Source organism: Epinephelus fuscoguttatus, linkage group LG6 (genome assembly GCF_011397635.1).
Source record: "Epinephelus fuscoguttatus linkage group LG6, E.fuscoguttatus.final_Chr_v1".
Classification (NCBI taxonomy): Eukaryota; Metazoa; Chordata; class Actinopteri; order Perciformes; family Serranidae; genus Epinephelus; species Epinephelus fuscoguttatus.
In genome coordinates, this window is record NC_064757.1 from 32,920,552 (window position 1) to 32,938,840 (window position 18,289).

Here is an 18,289-nt window from a genome sequence, read left to right on the forward strand (position 1 = left end):
TCTTAGAGGAAGACGGAGAGACGGGCTTTCTTGTCTTTTTACAATGGAAACCTGTCTTGCTCGAAATCAGCACAAGATGGGTTTCACTATATTGTCAGACATTTGTGCAACATGTAAAATGCTAACAGGAATATAAACAAAATACACAACACAAACAAAATACTTCTCCAAAACACTGAGTTGTTTAGGCTGTCTGTTAGATGAGAAAAATGTGTGCCACTCTGGGAATTGGAGACTCATGTAAGAAAAAAACATGCACAAACACACCATAAATATTCACTGTGTGTGGTTCATGTTTTTAACGGCATATGGGATAATAAGAGTCTATAAAATGATAATGATGATAAGGGATTAGAGGAACACATGGAGAATCAATAATAGAATATCTTAAAGGCAAATTAAGGCAATGAAAGTCTTCCTGTCTGAAAGTGTGCATTGTTTCCCCCAAGGTCATACTTTCCACTGAGGATGGAGAGGATGTGTCACCTTCACTTTTCAAGATCCTGCTTTTTTCAATAATGGAAGATCTAACTTCAATATAATACCTTGCAAAATATCAATTTTCAATACCACAGGGAAATAAATTGGTGAAGATTCTCAGTCATCCAGGTCATGGTAATCTCAAGTGCTATATCATTGTGCTTGAGCTTCTTGAAGATATTTCACCTCTCATCCAAGAGGCGAAATATCTTCAAGAAACTCAAGCAAGTCCAGCTGCCTATGATACAGCACTTCAGATCACAGGGAAAGATAAAGATATTAAGTTCATACAATTTCATATTTTTAATAACAGATAAATTTAACAAGGCTACAACCTGACGACAACTTTTCTTTTCTTGGTTAGTAACACAGTATAGGCAGCAGACTGACAGTAAACACTGACAATAAGAGAGAACAGGAGCTGGTACTGATGTATTAACTGTTTCAAATATTCAGGACCAATATGTATCAATAAATCCATATTTTTAACAGCACTGCGCCCTTTAAGTTTAACATTGTTCTCTTTCTGTTCAACTACCGAGGTCCAGATGATCCAAGCTCATAAAAACAGAGATATTTTCATCTTAATGTGTGCTCAGAGAAATGAACATAAAAGCTCCAGTGTGTAGGATGTAGGGGCATCTACTGGCAGACATTGAATAAAATATTCATAACTATGATTTGATTAGTGTATAATCACCTGAAAATAAAAATCTTGTTTTTGTTGCCTTCGAATGAGCTGTTTATATCTACATATAAAGTGGGTTCTCGTCCATTGAGCCCGTTGTGTTGTTTCTATGTAGCTCAGAATGGACAATCCAAACAGTGGGTCTAGACAGGGCTGTTTGCATTTTCGCATTGGCCACTATAGTTCTCCTACATGCTTGGCACACAGGAAAAGTTTCAGTTGGGTTCCATCTGCAGCCTCACCACTAGGGTCTACTAAACTCAGTAGACCTTTAACAAGCATGCCAGTCCTTGCCGAACTTTTATTGCCATGGGTTTTGCCCATCTAGATACGCACAGGCCATCCTACCATCATGATGGAGGTTGCTGTAACTGTATGTAGCCTGAAAGGAAAACCTGCATATACTACTCAGAAAAAGGGTACTACCCAGTACACTGGTTCCCAACTGGTGGGTTGTGGTCCAAAAGTGGGTCAAGGGTCCATTCTGAATGGACCGCAAGTGACTCAGGAACATGTCAGGCTGTGAATATCCGGCACAGAGCTTTTAGTTTGAAGAGCTGTTTCCTGTTGTCGAGTGAGTGACTAACAAACAGCCGGCCTACTTAACAGAGACGGCAAACTAGCTATAAGACATGGCCAAATGCAAGAATGATGCTGAAAGTATTAAACTGTGTGGACCTTGAACTAATGACTGAGAAAAAATCTGGACCCCAACGCTGGACCAGTTGGGAACCACTGGCCAAGTAGCAGTTTCAGAAATTATTTCTATATTTCATTGTGTGTCCCCAACTTCTGAAACTCCCCATGTTTAAAAGATATGACGTATCCCCTCTCTACATGGCGGCCATGCTTTTACTCCACCTTCAAATGTGGCCGTTGGGGGGCGTCAGTGGCTTAGTGGATAGAGCAGGTGCCCCATGTACAAGGCTGTTGCCGCAGCGACCTGGGCTTGACTCCAGCCTGTGGCCCTTTGCGTGTCACTCCCTCTCTCTCTCCCTCCCCCTTTCACGCTTGACTTTCCTATCAATTAAAGGCAAAAATGCCACCAAAAAATATGGAAAAACAAAAACAAAAAATGTGGCCGTTTGAAACAGCTATAAAGACTTTTGCTTCAGATGTGGTTGGAAAACATGTTGTACAAACTCCTTTTCGAGCATAACGCTGTCTGTATATTCCCACTGTCACCGTGTAACAGTAAAAATGTCCATTAAATAATTAGCTTCATGTATTCAACATAGGGCTGGGCGATATGGAGAAAATGAAATATCATTTTTGCCCAAATACCTCGATATCAATATTGTGACAATATTGTAGGGTCGACTATTGGTGCTTTCACAAAATATTTACGCCATGAGATTACTGATAAATAATTATTATTAATGTGGATATAATGACTAAGTGGGTATGCAGCATTTAAAACCAGGACACTTCCAATATTTCATATTCAAAATCTAAAACAATATCCAGTCTCATATCAAGATATCGATATAAGATTGATACATTACTCAGCCCTGATTCAACAAGAGCTAGACAGTGATAGTATCAGTTATGTCCTCATACCAAGAGCTCTTGTGTGGCATTTGCAGGCCGCCACAATGACTTCCTGTCAGAACACACACAGGTAAACGCTGGTTTCTTAATGAGTCACATGTAACCATTTAATGAGGAGTCTCTGCACGGTTTTACAGAGAGCACCCAGACATTTAAGGAAGAGGAAAAACATTAATCTCACGTCCATAGCGTGAAAGTGTTTCATGTCACCCCCTCGCCCCATCAAAACCCTTCATTGTCACTTAGAGCTCCCCCCACGCCCCCCCCCGGCACCGCCTGGCACAAAGCACAAACAGGGCTGCCTCAGACAGACAGTGGCACAGCTTTTCAAGTACCCACTCACCCTGTGGCTGGGAAGCTCAGCAGAGCGTGCCAGTTGGCAGTTTGCTACCCCCACAATATCCGTTCCTTCTCACTCACAAACCAGACCTCTGGAAATGGCAGAAAATCTTAAAACGTCTTTGCAGACACTGACGACAGCAAGAAAGCTAAAAAAAAAAGTAGCATACCGTACGTCAAAACACTGAGAAATGTCAGCTGATTCATCAGTTTGGTATTTGGCTGCTGGAAAGGTGCTGCATTATTATACCATCTGAACAGAGACTGTAGCAGGTTCAGTGTTGGAAAATACAGCAAATGAGAGGCCACAGACACACACAAGCTCACACACACCCACCTACACACACACACTGTCGGGGTTTTCTCTCTTCTCTGTCTTGTGGTTTTGAATGAAATGTCTTCACTACTGTTGGATGGCTTACTGTTAAATTTGGTTAAACACATTCAAGCCCCTCAACTTAATCATGTCACCTTATTACTTTAAATATCAACATAATAATATTTCATTGGTGCTCACGCGTCCTCTTAACCTGCTTGGCGCATGTCTGTGAGGATCGGTGACAGCTAACAGGCAACATTTTATCAGCAGCAAAAATTAGGGAGGAAAAGTAATGTACATGTTTTTCATTTTGATATATTAAAAGTCATTGCATACAGACTCAGCGGTGACAAAGGCGAGACAGAGACTGTTTCAACTTTTACCCCCTCAGGAATTTCTACTCTTGCACCATCGTGAGCATCCTGATGGGAACATCACGTTCTTTAACACCCAAATTTTCATGAGGTGTAAATTTATAACTGCATGAAAGTTTAACTTGGAGATTCTCTTTAAAGGGATACTTCACCAACTTTCAACCAGCTTTGTATCAAAACAATGTGGGTAGTGTGTGAACTGTGGTAAACTTCCCTCCATCTAAACACTGCCTAGATATCGCCCACCCTCACCTCCAGGCAAAACTGCCAGATGACGCAAACTGATGCAAAACACGTCATCTGGCAGTTTCGCTGGTTCTCTCAGGTTGTTGCTTGAACTGCAGACGATACTTTGCCATTTTCGTATTGCCCCCTACCCGTATCTCCATCATGGACACAAATAGCCTGTTTAGACCTGGTATTAACATGTGTTTCGGTGATCCAAACACAAACGGACAGCCGAGACACATCGCTTTTCACACTGCTGTAGCATGCGTGCTAGTCATGTTAGCGATGGTTGTGTCAGTACAGCTGGAGATATCCCTGTCTGCAGAATTCAACAAGTCTCCTTCCATAGGGCAAAATGAGGAGAGGTCACGCGACACTTCGTCCAACTCGACCTACAATTGGACAGATATAGAGCCAAAACAGCAATCACATCCTGCACCGATGACATAGTTCTTGTCGGGGACGCATCAGGACACAGTGTTTACACAACAAAAGATATGTGGTCAAACGCGTCCCAGACCGCCTCAGGAAGTAGTCTGCGTGATCGGATCACAGTGTGTCTTGGTGGTTGTTTAGATTTGTATTTAGCACCGTCCACGTGTGATCAGATCACCCAAAACTCATTTTAATAAAACGTCTAAATAGGCTTTAAGAGATCAACAGACTGATCCGATCCAAGGGTAAAACTAGGTGGTGCTGATCAAACATAAATCAATATTTTGATATACTACACTCCCTATTTCTTACCTTAAATGTTTTAGAAACAGATTTCAGTGCCGTGTTTAGCTGCAATAGTTTGTGAACAGGAAGTGGACGCCATACTGTTTCCAGTATTGTAAAAACATATCAAACAGTTAAACTAAGCAGTGCTGATCAAATATAAACCAAGATTCTGTTACTAAGTCGAATATTTATCGCCTCTAATGTTTTCAGAAACATATTTTAGCTCACTACTTAACTGTAATACAAGATTGCTTCTTGTTGGCATGCCATTGTTTCAAATGGATGTGTTCGCATTATGTCACCCACCATTGGGAGCATTTATTGGTCTGGTGTGATGCAGTGCATTCTGGTAGTTGTAGGTTTTCTCCCTCATGAATCAAAGTGTCCTTTTTCTGTTTGCTCTGGTTCCGTAGCAGCAATTTCAAAAGTATTTGTGCCTTTCTCCTGCATAGACATCTTAGTTTTATTAAAAGGCCATCTTTCTAGTGGTGAAATACTTATTTGAATGTCTGAACACAGACACACAGACACAGACACAGACACACACACACACAATCTTCAGCTGGACCCTAACAATAGACACAAAAAAGAGGAAATCAGCACTCTGCGTATGGATAATAATAGTTCAACTAAAAAGCATCTGTGTGAGTGGATGACCAAGAAACTGACGAAAATAAGTTGTTTCACTTCATTTTCAGGAAGCAGCTGTGTAGTTTCATCATAACACAAAAGCCTATAAAAGAGAAATTATGTTTCCAAAACGCTTGTGATCTCAAGAGAGAACTGAAACACTAATGATCAGAAACACTAATGACTGTAACAGGAAGCCATTAATGACAGCAGCAATTTGTGACATGCTATTCACATGACATGACACATGCCAGTATTTGACTGTGCAGATTAGGCTTTGGCTGCTCTTGTTTTAGTTTGTGGACTCTGGTCCGTATACTTTTTTTGGTTATTCCTTTTTCTAGATTGACAATGAGCACGTTTCCAACCTAGAGAGCTGCATGTTTACGGCCCTTCTTGAGCACTGTGCCAGGAAAGTGCACATTTGTTTATATGTATTTCATGAAAAAGTCTTTACAGAGAAGGACTTTAAACACTGACTGCAACTTTCAGTTTATACAAAAACAAAGTTTGGTTTAGTCTTGTTTGCTTATTGCAAACCTAAAATGGAAAAGCAAATATCCAAAAGGTGTATGGCTGCTGTGACGTATTGTTTACAGCAGTGGTTCCCAACTGGTGGGTCGTGGATCCATTCTGAATTAAATGAATGGAGTTTGTAAAAAACACAATTTATTTTGAAGTTCAGTGAATTTCCAGCAAAGAGCCTTTACTTTGAAGCTCCATTTCCTGCTGTAAAGTGAATGACTATCAGATGGCTGCTTGACAAATACACCTGTAGTTCAAGCAACAACCCGAGAGAACCAGCGAAACTGCTGGATGACGTCTTTAGCATCAATTTGCATCATCTGGCGATGTTTCGTCCGGAGGTGAGGGTGGGGGTGATATATGTTTTGGCTTAAAATATCCCCTTTTGGTGGCATGATCCTGGCATGAACTGCAGTGATGTCTTGGTAAAATACAGCTGCTTTTTGTGGCACTATCCCCTGTGGAAAAACAGCAATGGGTTGCTAAAAACACCCATGTTTGGTGGCTAAATTACAACCAGTTTTGTAAGTTGTTGGCTCTTAAATGACGGTCTGCAGTTTGGCAGGTGTCTGGCCCAGGCGACATCCACTATCCCTTCCTCCTCTGATTGGTAAAGTCAGCTCATATACTACATCACTGAAGAAACACTGATATGATGAGTATGAAATATGCAATTTATGGTTTGCAGAGATGTACAACGCAAAAATTTTCATCTTGCGACTGGGCTGTGAAAAATATAGAACAATGCCCATCTTGTCATTAAATGATGAGGCTCTACTCAGCGGGTGATTTACCTGGAAACACCTTAAGTGGACGGTTTCTCTCCAAGCTGAGAACTAAGGCTCTGGCGGTGATGCTGAAGATCTGCCTGGGAGTGAAGTTCACACCATCATTCACTTGGAAGTTGAATCCTCCAGACATGGCACCTAGAGATGCAATGAAACATCTAATTAAAAGCTGTCAAAAAGACTCTGAGGCAAAGCTGTCAGATTCTTCTGTCTGCTTTGTTTTGCGAGTGCATGTTTTCACTTTGTTCTTGGAAAATAAGCTGCGTCTGCTTTCTGCAAAATACACAAAGAAAATCACTTGATCAGCATTTCTGGTGCGGATCTCAAGGAAAACTGCAATGCAAGCAATCTGCATTCTGAGTCAATAAGGGAACACTCGATCAAAATCAATTATCTATATATATATCTATACTTGTGTAGGTGTGTGTGAAAATGTGTATAAAAAAGGACAGACATGTTCATCAACATATAGGGTGGGGCGAGTCCCCTGCACTCTATTATCACAACCTGTCCTGGTGGTACAAGTACAGGCAGAGAAGAAAGCAGATAGGAATCAGAACAGTGAGCAGAAACCTGATCTGAGACTCACACCATCACATGTTGACGGACTGTATCCAGCATTTTAGCCTCCACACTATTAAATATTATCACCTCCAAACAGACCGTCTGAATCAATGTTGCAAGTAATTTAACAGCTAATAAAGAAAGATGCACATTGTTTCTGTGAATGATTTTTTGTGTGAGACACAAAAAGAAAGCAAAGCCAACTGTTAGGAACTGTCAACAGCATTCTCTAGTGGACACAGAAGGAACAACAACAACAACAGGTTATCTAGGGATCTAAAATTCATTATAATTCATTATAAGTTATATTTAGGACTGAGGAATATGATTGAAATCAATGTCACAATATAAAAGAATCATTTTCCAGTCTCAATTTATGTTACAGTACAGCTGGTGTTAAGATGGACAGTGATCCAAGCATTACATAACAAAGTGTCCACTGGTTTAATGCTTTTTAAGACCTTTTAAAGATGATTCAAAACCACATTTAAGTCTGATTTTTTGGCAAATCATATGTTTTCTGATTCAAGCATTGCAGCTAAGTATAAAGGTAAGTAGTATAAATGTAGTCCCATGCAGCAGTAGGTTTTATGTATAAATTATAAAGTAAAATCAAAAATGTGAACTTTGATTTACTGGCTTGAATGAATAATACAACAGGAACACATGCTGAAGTCTGGGATAACTTCTGTCTATTTATTAAGGGCTCATGACATTGAAGTACATATGGGTGCATCTGTGAAATATTTTTGTTGCTGCAGTAGACTGTCTTTCTGTTTTTGTTTTGGACCATTGTCTTGTTTTATCTGTTTAAAAGAAAATCAATAAAAAGAAGAGCTTGACCATTTTGAAAAAAATCAACACATTAAAGTAGGTAAAATGTTTGTGAAAATGAAGGCCTCACAAATTCAAATTTCAGACTATTTAATGACTTTTAAAGCCTGATATTCTAAACTTGAATTTAAGACATTTTAAGGACCTGCAGACACCCTTTTTTAAAACAAAACATCACACATATAAAACAAAAACAAGTATCTCGTTTTTGATTACAGTGTGCAATGAATTAATGAATTATCACCCAACCCTATTTTTTTTTTAAGTTGTTTCTTCTTTAGTACCCCTCCCCTCTTCTTCTATACCCCTCCCCAAACAGAGGAATGTGATAAGTAATGTGTAAAATAATGGAAATAAACGTCCAAAATACACATTAAGGGGTTTATTTTAGTTTGGATTTCTGTTCTGGAAATGTGTGCAAGTTTGCATATACCTAATTAGATAACGCCACATTTTCATATTTAAACATATTATTTCAAAATGTAAGTAAGCACCTAGGGAAGTTTCATGATGATATTTGTTAGTTAAAGTTTTTAACCCATTCACCTGTTGTATTTCTTTTTATCTAAAAATGTATGAAATGTAGAAATGCATATCTTTAAAAGGCCACTTTCTCAAAGTTTCTTTTACTCTGAGGCAGAAATCTCCACTGTAGTAGCATTTACATAGCCTGGTTCCAGACCATAGACCCTGCCCACTTAGCTGAGTAGGCTTGCATCTCTGGTCTGGCATATTGCAATGAATTTGCGATTTATCTCGTCCAAACGATGGACGGACCAATGAATGCCGGGGGTGGGGGCGGGTCTAGCAATTAGCCAATCAGCGCCACGCTGATGTCAAGCTGTGCGCCGGTGGGTAACTGGTGAGGATAGCAACAATGGCGACTACTACAGATCCTACAGACCACATTAACGATGCTATTGAGGTATTTCGCCACTACTCGCGTTAATGGAGGACCAAATTAAGGAAGCTGCTAAACTGGATTTAACAGCAATGCAGCCGGGCGTGCATGACGACGGAGACATTTTAAACGGGCAATGCTTGCTTGTTTTCGGCACCCCCGAGGCACAGATACTAATGACGTCAGATTCTGGGTGAGTCGTTGATCTCTACTGATTGGTTAGGGAAAAATCAAATTCCCTCCCCCTTGTAAATCGCCTTCAAATCAATGGAGGCAATGTCAGACTGAAGGTTCTGAGAGCTTCAGTCTGACACTCAAGCTAGCATTTACATACACCAAACTTTCCAGTTTTATTGCTATCTATATTCTGAAGCTTTTTACAGAGAGGTTTCTTCATATATAATTCATAGCCTGATTTATGGAGCATTTTATTCCTAAAAACGTGGTGAAAATTCTATTTTTTTTTATGGCTGCTGACAGTATTTTCTGATTTATGGAGTAATAAAAAGAGATAACCAACATTTTTTCAGTATAAACATTTGATTCCTACTATGTCACGAAATGAAACAAGGGATTTGAACCAGGCCCTATCCAATGTTCAGATTTATGTTCCTAAAATGTATACTTAATTAGATAATTCCTCATGTGCATTTTTAAACAAAAACATTTCAGAAAACTTGTAATACAAAAAAATATCACCTTCAACTGGAGAAGTTAGGCTGTTACTGTCATCACATTTGTGTTTTGCATGTTTGTTTTTTTACATTAATCACTAATTATCTTACAAATAATTTCTTATATAGTTACTACAGTTTGTAGTTTGGGGAGATCTCCTGTACTGCCTGTTTCCCCTTTGCTGTGTGTTTTTCTAAAGCATACAATTTCTGGATTTTGTGATTCAGAACAAGTCTCTTCTGGCTTCTCCGTTGCTGTGCAGTGTCTGAACTTCAGTAGGTGATAGAGAAACAAAGTTTACCTTTGTGGACAAACAGCAGCTGTCCCTGGTCGATGTGTTCCTGGGTGAAGTTGAGCACCGCCTTCATGGGGGCGCTCTTCAGGGCCAGGTGTCCGTTGCTGGGTGGGGTCACCATGAAGTGCAGCTCGGCTGGGGGCGTGTCCATGTCCTGTGCCCTCAGATCCCCTGGCCTGATCTCTGTCACTGAGGACACCCAAACCTGGACACAAGATGGACAAGGACAGAGCAGGTGTCATCTGTAATCTCCGGGAAAGTAAAGACCTCCAGGAGCAGACATGTTTTGTCTGACATGGCTCATGATGTGGGGGCTAACAGGGTTTGACAGCCAAATGCCACATTGACATTTATTTTGATGGATTGAAATACTGTCATATTCTGTTACACACGGGGGCAAAACACTGGCTACATTTCCATTTGTGGATGCTCATCTTTGGAGAAATCCCCTTGATTCAAAAACATAAATTTGATTGTCTGTAGGATACAACAGGGTTATGTCTCATGCACTTTGCTCATTAGTTAAATGCACTTGTAGAGCAGCTATGTCACACCCCCCTCTGCTCAGACATAATACAATTGTAAAGGAACAGAGACACATTAAAGACCAGGGGAAACAGCTGATGTGTCCTTGTCATTCATCACCACATACAATGGTCCCAGGATGCTGTGGGTGTGAGTCCTGCTCCAAGGCTATCTCACGTTTCCTTTCTCTTTCTTTGCTCCCGTCTATTTCCCACAGCGCAGTGTATCATCCAACGAAGCAGAACTGCTGTAAAAATACTCTCTAACTGCAGCACCTAAAGACGGTACGACAGTAACAACCCATGAAGAAATGTCACTCAAGTCACGTTCACTGACATAATTCAAATGAAGGACATGTCAGGACTAAATATAGCCACGCAGACTGTAAACACAGTTGGCTGAGTGTTGGCGAGGCACAGCTAAGGTCCTGCTTTCATGTAAATTCAAAAGCCCCGAGCTAACACGAAGGAACAGAGGAACTCATTGACACACAGAGCACACAGCTCCTGATCCGTGCAGACACTTAACAACAAAGGATGAGCCTCACAAGCCAACTACTGCATAACACACCACTGCCCCTCACACAGGTTAGGATTCCACAGTAATAACTGAGAGCACATACATCACGAGAATGTTCGGCTTCTAAAATGTGGTTACTTGAATCGGCCATTTTGAGTTGAGCACAGGTGTTACTGATAACAATAACGACTGCGCTGTTTTAGCATAAATATGACATAATACATTTTATTTATTTTTTCTGTTATAAAGTTTTAGTTACTTAAAGGGAAACTTTGCTGATTTTCACCAAGCTCATGACAATGTGGGTAGTATGTGTGAATGAACTGTGATAACCATCCCTCCATCTTGTGATGATCACATCATCCAGCTCCAGGGCCGCCTCTCTCTCTCTCTGTCTTTGTTTCCGACTCAGACTCAGATCAAACAGTAAAACTAGGCAGCGCTGATGAAATATACACCAAGATTCTGTACCTGTATTGCCTATTTCTCACATGAAATGTCTTCAGAAACATATTTCAGTGCACTGTTTATCTGTAATGCAAGAGTTTGTGAACAGGAAGTGGACGTTATAAGATATTGTAAAAATGGAGTCTGAAAAACTGAGATCAAATGGTGAAACTATGCAGTGCTGATCAAATATAATCCCAGATTCTGTCACTGTATTGCCTATTTCTTGCCTAAAATGTCTTTGGAAAAATATTTTAGTGCTTTGTTTAGCTGTAATACAAGAGTTTGTGAACAGGAAGTGGACGTTACACCGTTTCCTGTATTGTAAAAGATCTAGTGGTGAAGCTAAGCAGTGCTGATCAAATATAAACCAAGATTCTGTTACTAAATTGCTCATTTCTCACCTCAGTGTTTTCAGAACCATACTACAACTTACTGTTTAACTATAATATGAAATTTTTTGCAACCAGATGAGCAAATAGCATTACCACCCACCACTGGAAGCGTTTATTGGTCCGGTGTAATGCAGTGCATTCTAGTTGTTCTAGGTTTTCTACCTCTTGAGCAACAGCAACCACCACAGTCCCTTTCCTCAGTTTTCTCTGGTCATATGGCACCAACTTCAAAAGTATTTGTCTTTCTGCTGCATACCCAGCTTTATGAAAAGACCGTCCTTCTGGCGATAAAATACTAATTTAAAGGCAAAAGTGAGCACCCACCCTGGATTCACTATTTATGTGTTGTTTTTGGCCCTGCGTCCATGATTTTCATCACTACTTTGGGATGTGTGCTGCTTAAGGTCTGGCCCTGTTCGCTTCCTGACCTCATCTGCACACTGTGCCCAGAAACATCTCAAATATAGCTAAATAAGAACATAAGAACATACAGGCAAAGAGCAGGGTTGCTGCAGATGAATACATCGCCACACACTTCTAGTGCATCATAAGTGCTGATTGAGAGGGATTACTTTGGTATGAGTCCGTACATTGTTTTTTTAGGAAAATACTACATTGTGTTCACAATAAGGTTGGGTACAAAATATTTTTGGCCACTTTGTGGCAAAGGAAACAAGTTGCAAACACCGACATATTGATTCAAGAAACTTATCAAAAAGCTGGTGGGTCTTTAGACATTAAGTAGATACATACAAGGCAACATCAGCTTACATTTCAGTCATGTTTCTGGCCGACTGGTGAATGTATTCACTCACAATCTGTCTCTATAGCTGCTAGTTGCTCCACTATGTTCACTGGTTAGCTGCTAACTTTGTGTGCCTGAGGATTTAGAGTTTCATTGTCGACAAAAGCTGCCTGCTAAAGCTGGAAACAACGCTAATGAGAGCGGTTAGAGTGAACCGAAAGAGTTGTGGCCAAAAAAAACTGAGCTGAAAGACATTGACATGCTCTGTAGAGCTGACGGGAACTGTAGAGAAGTAAAACTTATCTGCAGGTTTGTCACTATGAGGGACAAGTAACACATTACACTTAGTGATTTGACCCATCTTTAAAACAAAATATTGATCATAGCAGCTTTACAGTTACAATTAATGTTATTGTTGGGTTAGATCACTGGTTGGGGCTCATGGTCTGGAGTGTATTCTTCTGTATCATACAAATTAAAGACAGTCGTTTGCATGCAAATGAGTTTCCTGTTACAGCAATTTTTAGCAGGCCATGTTGAAGTGCAATGCAGCCACACGATCGATGGCGTTTAAAATAAAGAGTGTGAACTGGCAGGTTCCCACTGCTGTTCTCTGAATGTTGGTTAATGTGAGAAATGTCAGTGGGTGAAACAACAGAAATAAATACATAAATGAATAAATAAATAAATAGCTGCAGGTATGTACAGCCTATCACAAACATCACAATCTGAGGGTGGGCTTTACTTTTTAAAAACACTAAATATTGGGTGAGTCTTAACAGGACCAAAATGACAAATTTAAAGGCTTAGGTGTAACTGTCAGTGAGCTGGCCTCTCACTTTGTTATAAGTGTCACTTACTGGAACAGAAGCAAGAGGTACTTTTTCAATTAGCACCTGCAAGCCCCACATCCACCCACCACACACAGCACATCGGTCCCACAGCATCACGTCCTCCCACATGAGAAGACTTGCCACACATGCCGGTGTGAGCTCATCTAGGGGGAAATGACTACACCTCCAGTAGTCCCCCCTTTTAACAGGAAGTCACAGCGGGATCAGTCTGAGGAGCAACAACAGTGCAACTCACCAAATTCAAAGAAAGGACACATGAGATCAATTTGCACCAGCAGCCCCATCGGAGTCGAGATCAATCCCTCAGACATGACGGGGCGTCTGCTGCTTATCAGGCTGCAGCTTTGGTGACGGAGATGACAGTCAGGTTTAAACAAAACAAACTTAGCCACATCTTTGATTGACTTCGATTAAATTCAGTGAATGTTGACCAAACTTCAACTGTTTTTATCTTTATTTGTTGAGGTGTTTTAATAGGCTTGGGATTTGAACTCACCTGCATAAAACAATAATAAAACACATTTTGAGTACGTGTTGCTTGGTCATTTTCAACCCAGACCTTATCCTCCCATGTTTTTTTTGTGTCTAAATGACTAATGGGGACAGTAGTTTTTGAATTTGGTCCAGTATTGAGAAAGATGTCTACAGCCAGCAGCAGTGAAGCAGGCTGCATTGTGTAAACACTCAGATCATATTTGCACCGTCAATATACAACCACTTAAAGTGCTTTTTTTGTGTCTGACAACATCATGGAAAAGATCCCTGCAGAAATAGACTTATTTGTTTAAGAGTAAGATCCTTTTTTGTTTAACTAGAAACAGCCTGAAAATTGTTATCGGCAAACACACTGGACCTCATTTAAATAAAGAGTAATTTTATCATTGTAAAACACACTTCATTCAGAATTAACAGAAACAAAATAAGCACAATAACACACACATAGACCACCATAGTTTGTCTTTACACTCCTTCTAGACCATCACCACTTACGGTTTGGTTGAAATAATCCCTTAATTCACCCGGTTAGATGTTAAAATTTGCTGGCTCTATTCACGCAACAATCACTGTTTAGTAAATGGAGTCTGGTGGTTTTGGCGATGGCGATTCTGGGGCTGTTTCTGGTTTAACAAAAAGGTCTATCTCTGTAGGGATCCTTTCCATAATGTTGTCAGAATCATAGAATAATAATCCGAGCCTGTCAGTGGCACAAACAAGCACTTTTCGTGGACGTAAATCGACAGTGCTCAATTGCCCCCAGGGATTACACTGCAGCCTGGTTTGGTGCTGCTGGCTGCAAGCAAGTGTTGTCTGGAGGTCACATAGGATACATACCAAATTTGAGTTCAGAAGACTCTGCTCACAGCTCTGTGTGACAACTCCTTGAATTTTAGTTGCACTTTAAAACCCCTGACAGTAAAACACAGCCACAGACTGCTGACACATGTCATTGTGATAGCGACATTTCTAGATGTCTATCACAGACCTTGGAAAACCACAACAGGGCAAATATATGTCATGAATGCTAGCACTGCCACAACCACAAAATAAAAACACTTAAAGAGTGTAAACTGTTGGTTTCAGTTTAAAATAGGTCAGCATTTTGTTGGCATAATTAAGATTTTCTTAGACCTCGACATCATTGGATGACGTTTCTTTTGTCTGTGCTGTTTTCATTGTTGGCAAAAAAGTACTTTTAAGACAGATTCGTCCATTTCACAGCAGTTTATATTTAATCTTAGGGTTTATTCAGCATTTGCCAATTCTATATATGGTAAATATAAACCCTGAAGCATAATTGATAAATAAAAATCTGACCAGTCTCATTTCAATACAGAATTCAAAGCTGTCTCAAAACTATTTTTGAGGTAATACATGTATAACTGTGACTGTAAGAGGTACGAGTACACGGTACAAGTGTAATAGAGTGCAGTAGCAGAGAGCCACCTTGTGGACAAAATCCAGACCTTCCACCTAAAATCTAGTAAATAATGACTAATGATCACATTTGAATTAAACTGTGATCATCAATATGCGCAGACCAGTTTGTCAGTGACAATCAGGTTCAGGTTACTTTATTTGTATCTGTAAGCAAATCTGTTTTGCAGCCGACAGACGAGGCATCCACACATATTACAAATCAAAACAGACAACAGACAGACATGGTAAAAGTAAATGTTAAAAATATCAAGGCTCCAATAATCACTAAACTACTGAAATACATTAAATAAATAAATAAATAAATATTGCTTCTATAACATCTATAGCATCTGTGCAATAGATGCTATAGAAGCAATATTTATTTATTTATTTATTTAATGTATTTCAGTAGTTTAGTGATTATTGCTTCTATAGCATCTATAGCATCTGTGCAATGTTGCTACAACTTGTTTATCTGAGTGACGGCTGCCAAAAAATCATAAACAGCTCCCTTTCAAAAATATTCTCAGAGTTTCTGATTAACTTTAACTCAACGGGCTCACCACTGTTCTTCAGTGCAGTACATTTTAGAAGTCGTTCCACTCTGAGTCCGCAGGATCACCGAGGAATTTGAGGCATTTGGGGCAAAGCTGCACAGACAATAGAAACCTATACTTCAGCCTCTCTTTCCAGCTGGACTTCTCCCAAGTGTAGCCACTAAAGCTGACAGAGTACAAGTCAGCAGTGCTCAGACCACGGCCACATACAACAACTTTAGTCTAATTTAAGAATAACATTTTTAAATGTTGTGAGAAAAGGTGTTTTTCACAGATAGCAGGGCTCAGCAACTAGCAGGGTTTCTTTGGATGAGCAGATAGTGAAGCGAGATGTGAAACTGGACTGAGCTGAGGACATGTGGTCACACTGTTTGCTATTTCCAGGCCATGATGCCATCACGCCACTCAACACTAGGATGCCTGCGAAATGGACTAAATTCAAGTGACATATTTTCAGCAGCAAGACCTTCTGTCCGTCTCATGCCTCTGGGTTATTTTCCATTTGATTTAAACTCTTTTGTATTCATAAGCAGCCTTTGAAATAATTTTCCAGTCAACCCAAACTATGCAAAATAGCATCTCCCTCTTCGACTCACTCAAGCAGCATTGCTGGCGACTGACCCACCAAGAAGAAGCACTTTATTTTAACACTAGGAGAGTTTGTTTGAAAGCTCAACACCTCAGCACCATAAACAGGCCTTCCTACAAATCCCAGACACCTCCAAATGTATGTCAGTGTGTGTTGCCAGCCCCTCTGGACCCTCCTCCACATAGCAAACATAGTTTCCCTCATCCAGCCAGCCAGCTAGCCAGCCAGCCGAGGCAACTTGCAGCACTGCCCACATGAAAATTGTCTGACAGTAAGTTATCATGCCAGAACTGCTAGTGAAAAAAAGTCCAGAGTTTAAATATAGAGCAGCAATGCCGACTCACCCTGAGGACCCTGTTGGCTGTAATAACAGGAGGCTCATCGTTGACAGCTGAAACCTGGATGTACACCGTCTGGGGTGCGCTCTGCTTCCTCAGGCCCGTGTCATTGGCCACCACAGTGAAGCTGTCAGCGAAGGTTTCGCTGCTGTCGTGGACGTAGTAAATGAATTCGTGTTCCACCTAATTACAGATAATGGAAATTAGTACAGAAATTAAAAATGCAAAGATGTATTCAGAACAGGTACAGGACAATATAATGATTTGTGAATCATCTCTTATTCCATGACACTGCATGCATACAGGGACGCAGATTAAATGCATCATTGCGTTGTACAATTTCAGAAATTAATGAGAAGCAACATGACAGAAAAAATGGCAAGACCCAGAGATTACAGCTGGGGTAGGGTGAGATGAAAAGGGGGTCAACTCAGGGTAGTGCTATTTTTTTCTTGCTTTAATGCTGTGATTTAATGAAGGGTGAATTTTAGGTTACAAAATTGTAAAAACGCCTGGTCATCGGGGTCAAATTTTAAAAAAACTCGTTGCGTAAAATGGCAGTGGACATGACAGAAAAATTCTGAGGTCATGAGCCCTGTTGCTTCAGTGTTACCTACTGCATAATGTGATTAGTACAGAGCATTTCACCTGTCGGGACGTGGATTAGACTTTTTGATTGATGGATGAATAATTTAATTTATTATTATATTATGCAATCCTGACATGTATTCTTAAGATCAGACATGCTTTATTGTCCACAAGGACTAGTTTTTAGGTCAAATTCAAAACCTCTACATCATTCAATGCCTGTAAAATATCAACGATCATGACAAAATCATTATCATCATCAACAGACATAACCTGTGTGTCTTCATTGTTAGTTATGAGCATGAAAAATATCACCACCACCTTAAATCAAGTTATTTATTCATCAATACAACTGCAGGGCTACTGCTATTATTCTGTGGCAGCTATGAGAGCGTCTGTCAGAACATCTCACCTGCCTCCTGGTGAAAGAGGTTATGGCCACACCGGGATGTCGAGAGTGCTCAAAGTGACCATGCTGCGGGGGCTCAGTCAAACTATACAGGAAGTTGATTCCAGAAAAGTGTCTGTTGGTGACTTTGAGCACATCCTGGGTCAATGCCTTGGAGGCGCCTTCGTTCAGTGTGAAATTGGAGACCTGTACAGGGATGAGGCGTGGGATGATGTCAACAGACATCCTAATGCCGTTGACGTCAGTCACGCCGTTGGTGGCATCGAGGACGAAGGTGTCGTTCACTTTGTTGGCCTCCACCTGCATGTACTGGATGTTCCCACTGTTAATGTCCTCTTGGGTAAACGTCTTGACAGGGGACTGTTTGGTTCCGATGTAGCGCTCCTCCGCTTCGACAAAGCGCCGGAGAAAGCCATGAGACGGGGCTGCTTTGACTGTGAATACAATCTCGGATGGCAGATTGTCCTCGTGAGTGACCTGCAGCGATCGGAA

At 40.5% G+C, this 18,289-nt stretch overlaps 1 protein-coding gene across 1 annotated transcript in view; it reads right to left on the reverse strand.

Moving 5' to 3' along the window:
* cspg4ba (chondroitin sulfate proteoglycan 4ba) overlaps window positions 1-18,289 on the reverse strand; it is a 42,951-nt gene that overhangs the window by 7,756 nt on the left and 16,906 nt on the right. The window contains exons 4-7 of the mRNA XM_049578901.1: window positions 17,801-18,274; window positions 16,807-16,983; window positions 9,921-10,119; window positions 6,652-6,783 (exon numbers count right to left, since the gene is read on the reverse strand). Of these exons, the coding sequence (XP_049434858.1) occupies window positions 6,652-6,783; window positions 9,921-10,119; window positions 16,807-16,983; window positions 17,801-18,274 (982 nt within the window). The remainder of the gene's footprint in view (window positions 1-6,651; window positions 6,784-9,920; window positions 10,120-16,806; window positions 16,984-17,800; window positions 18,275-18,289) is intronic.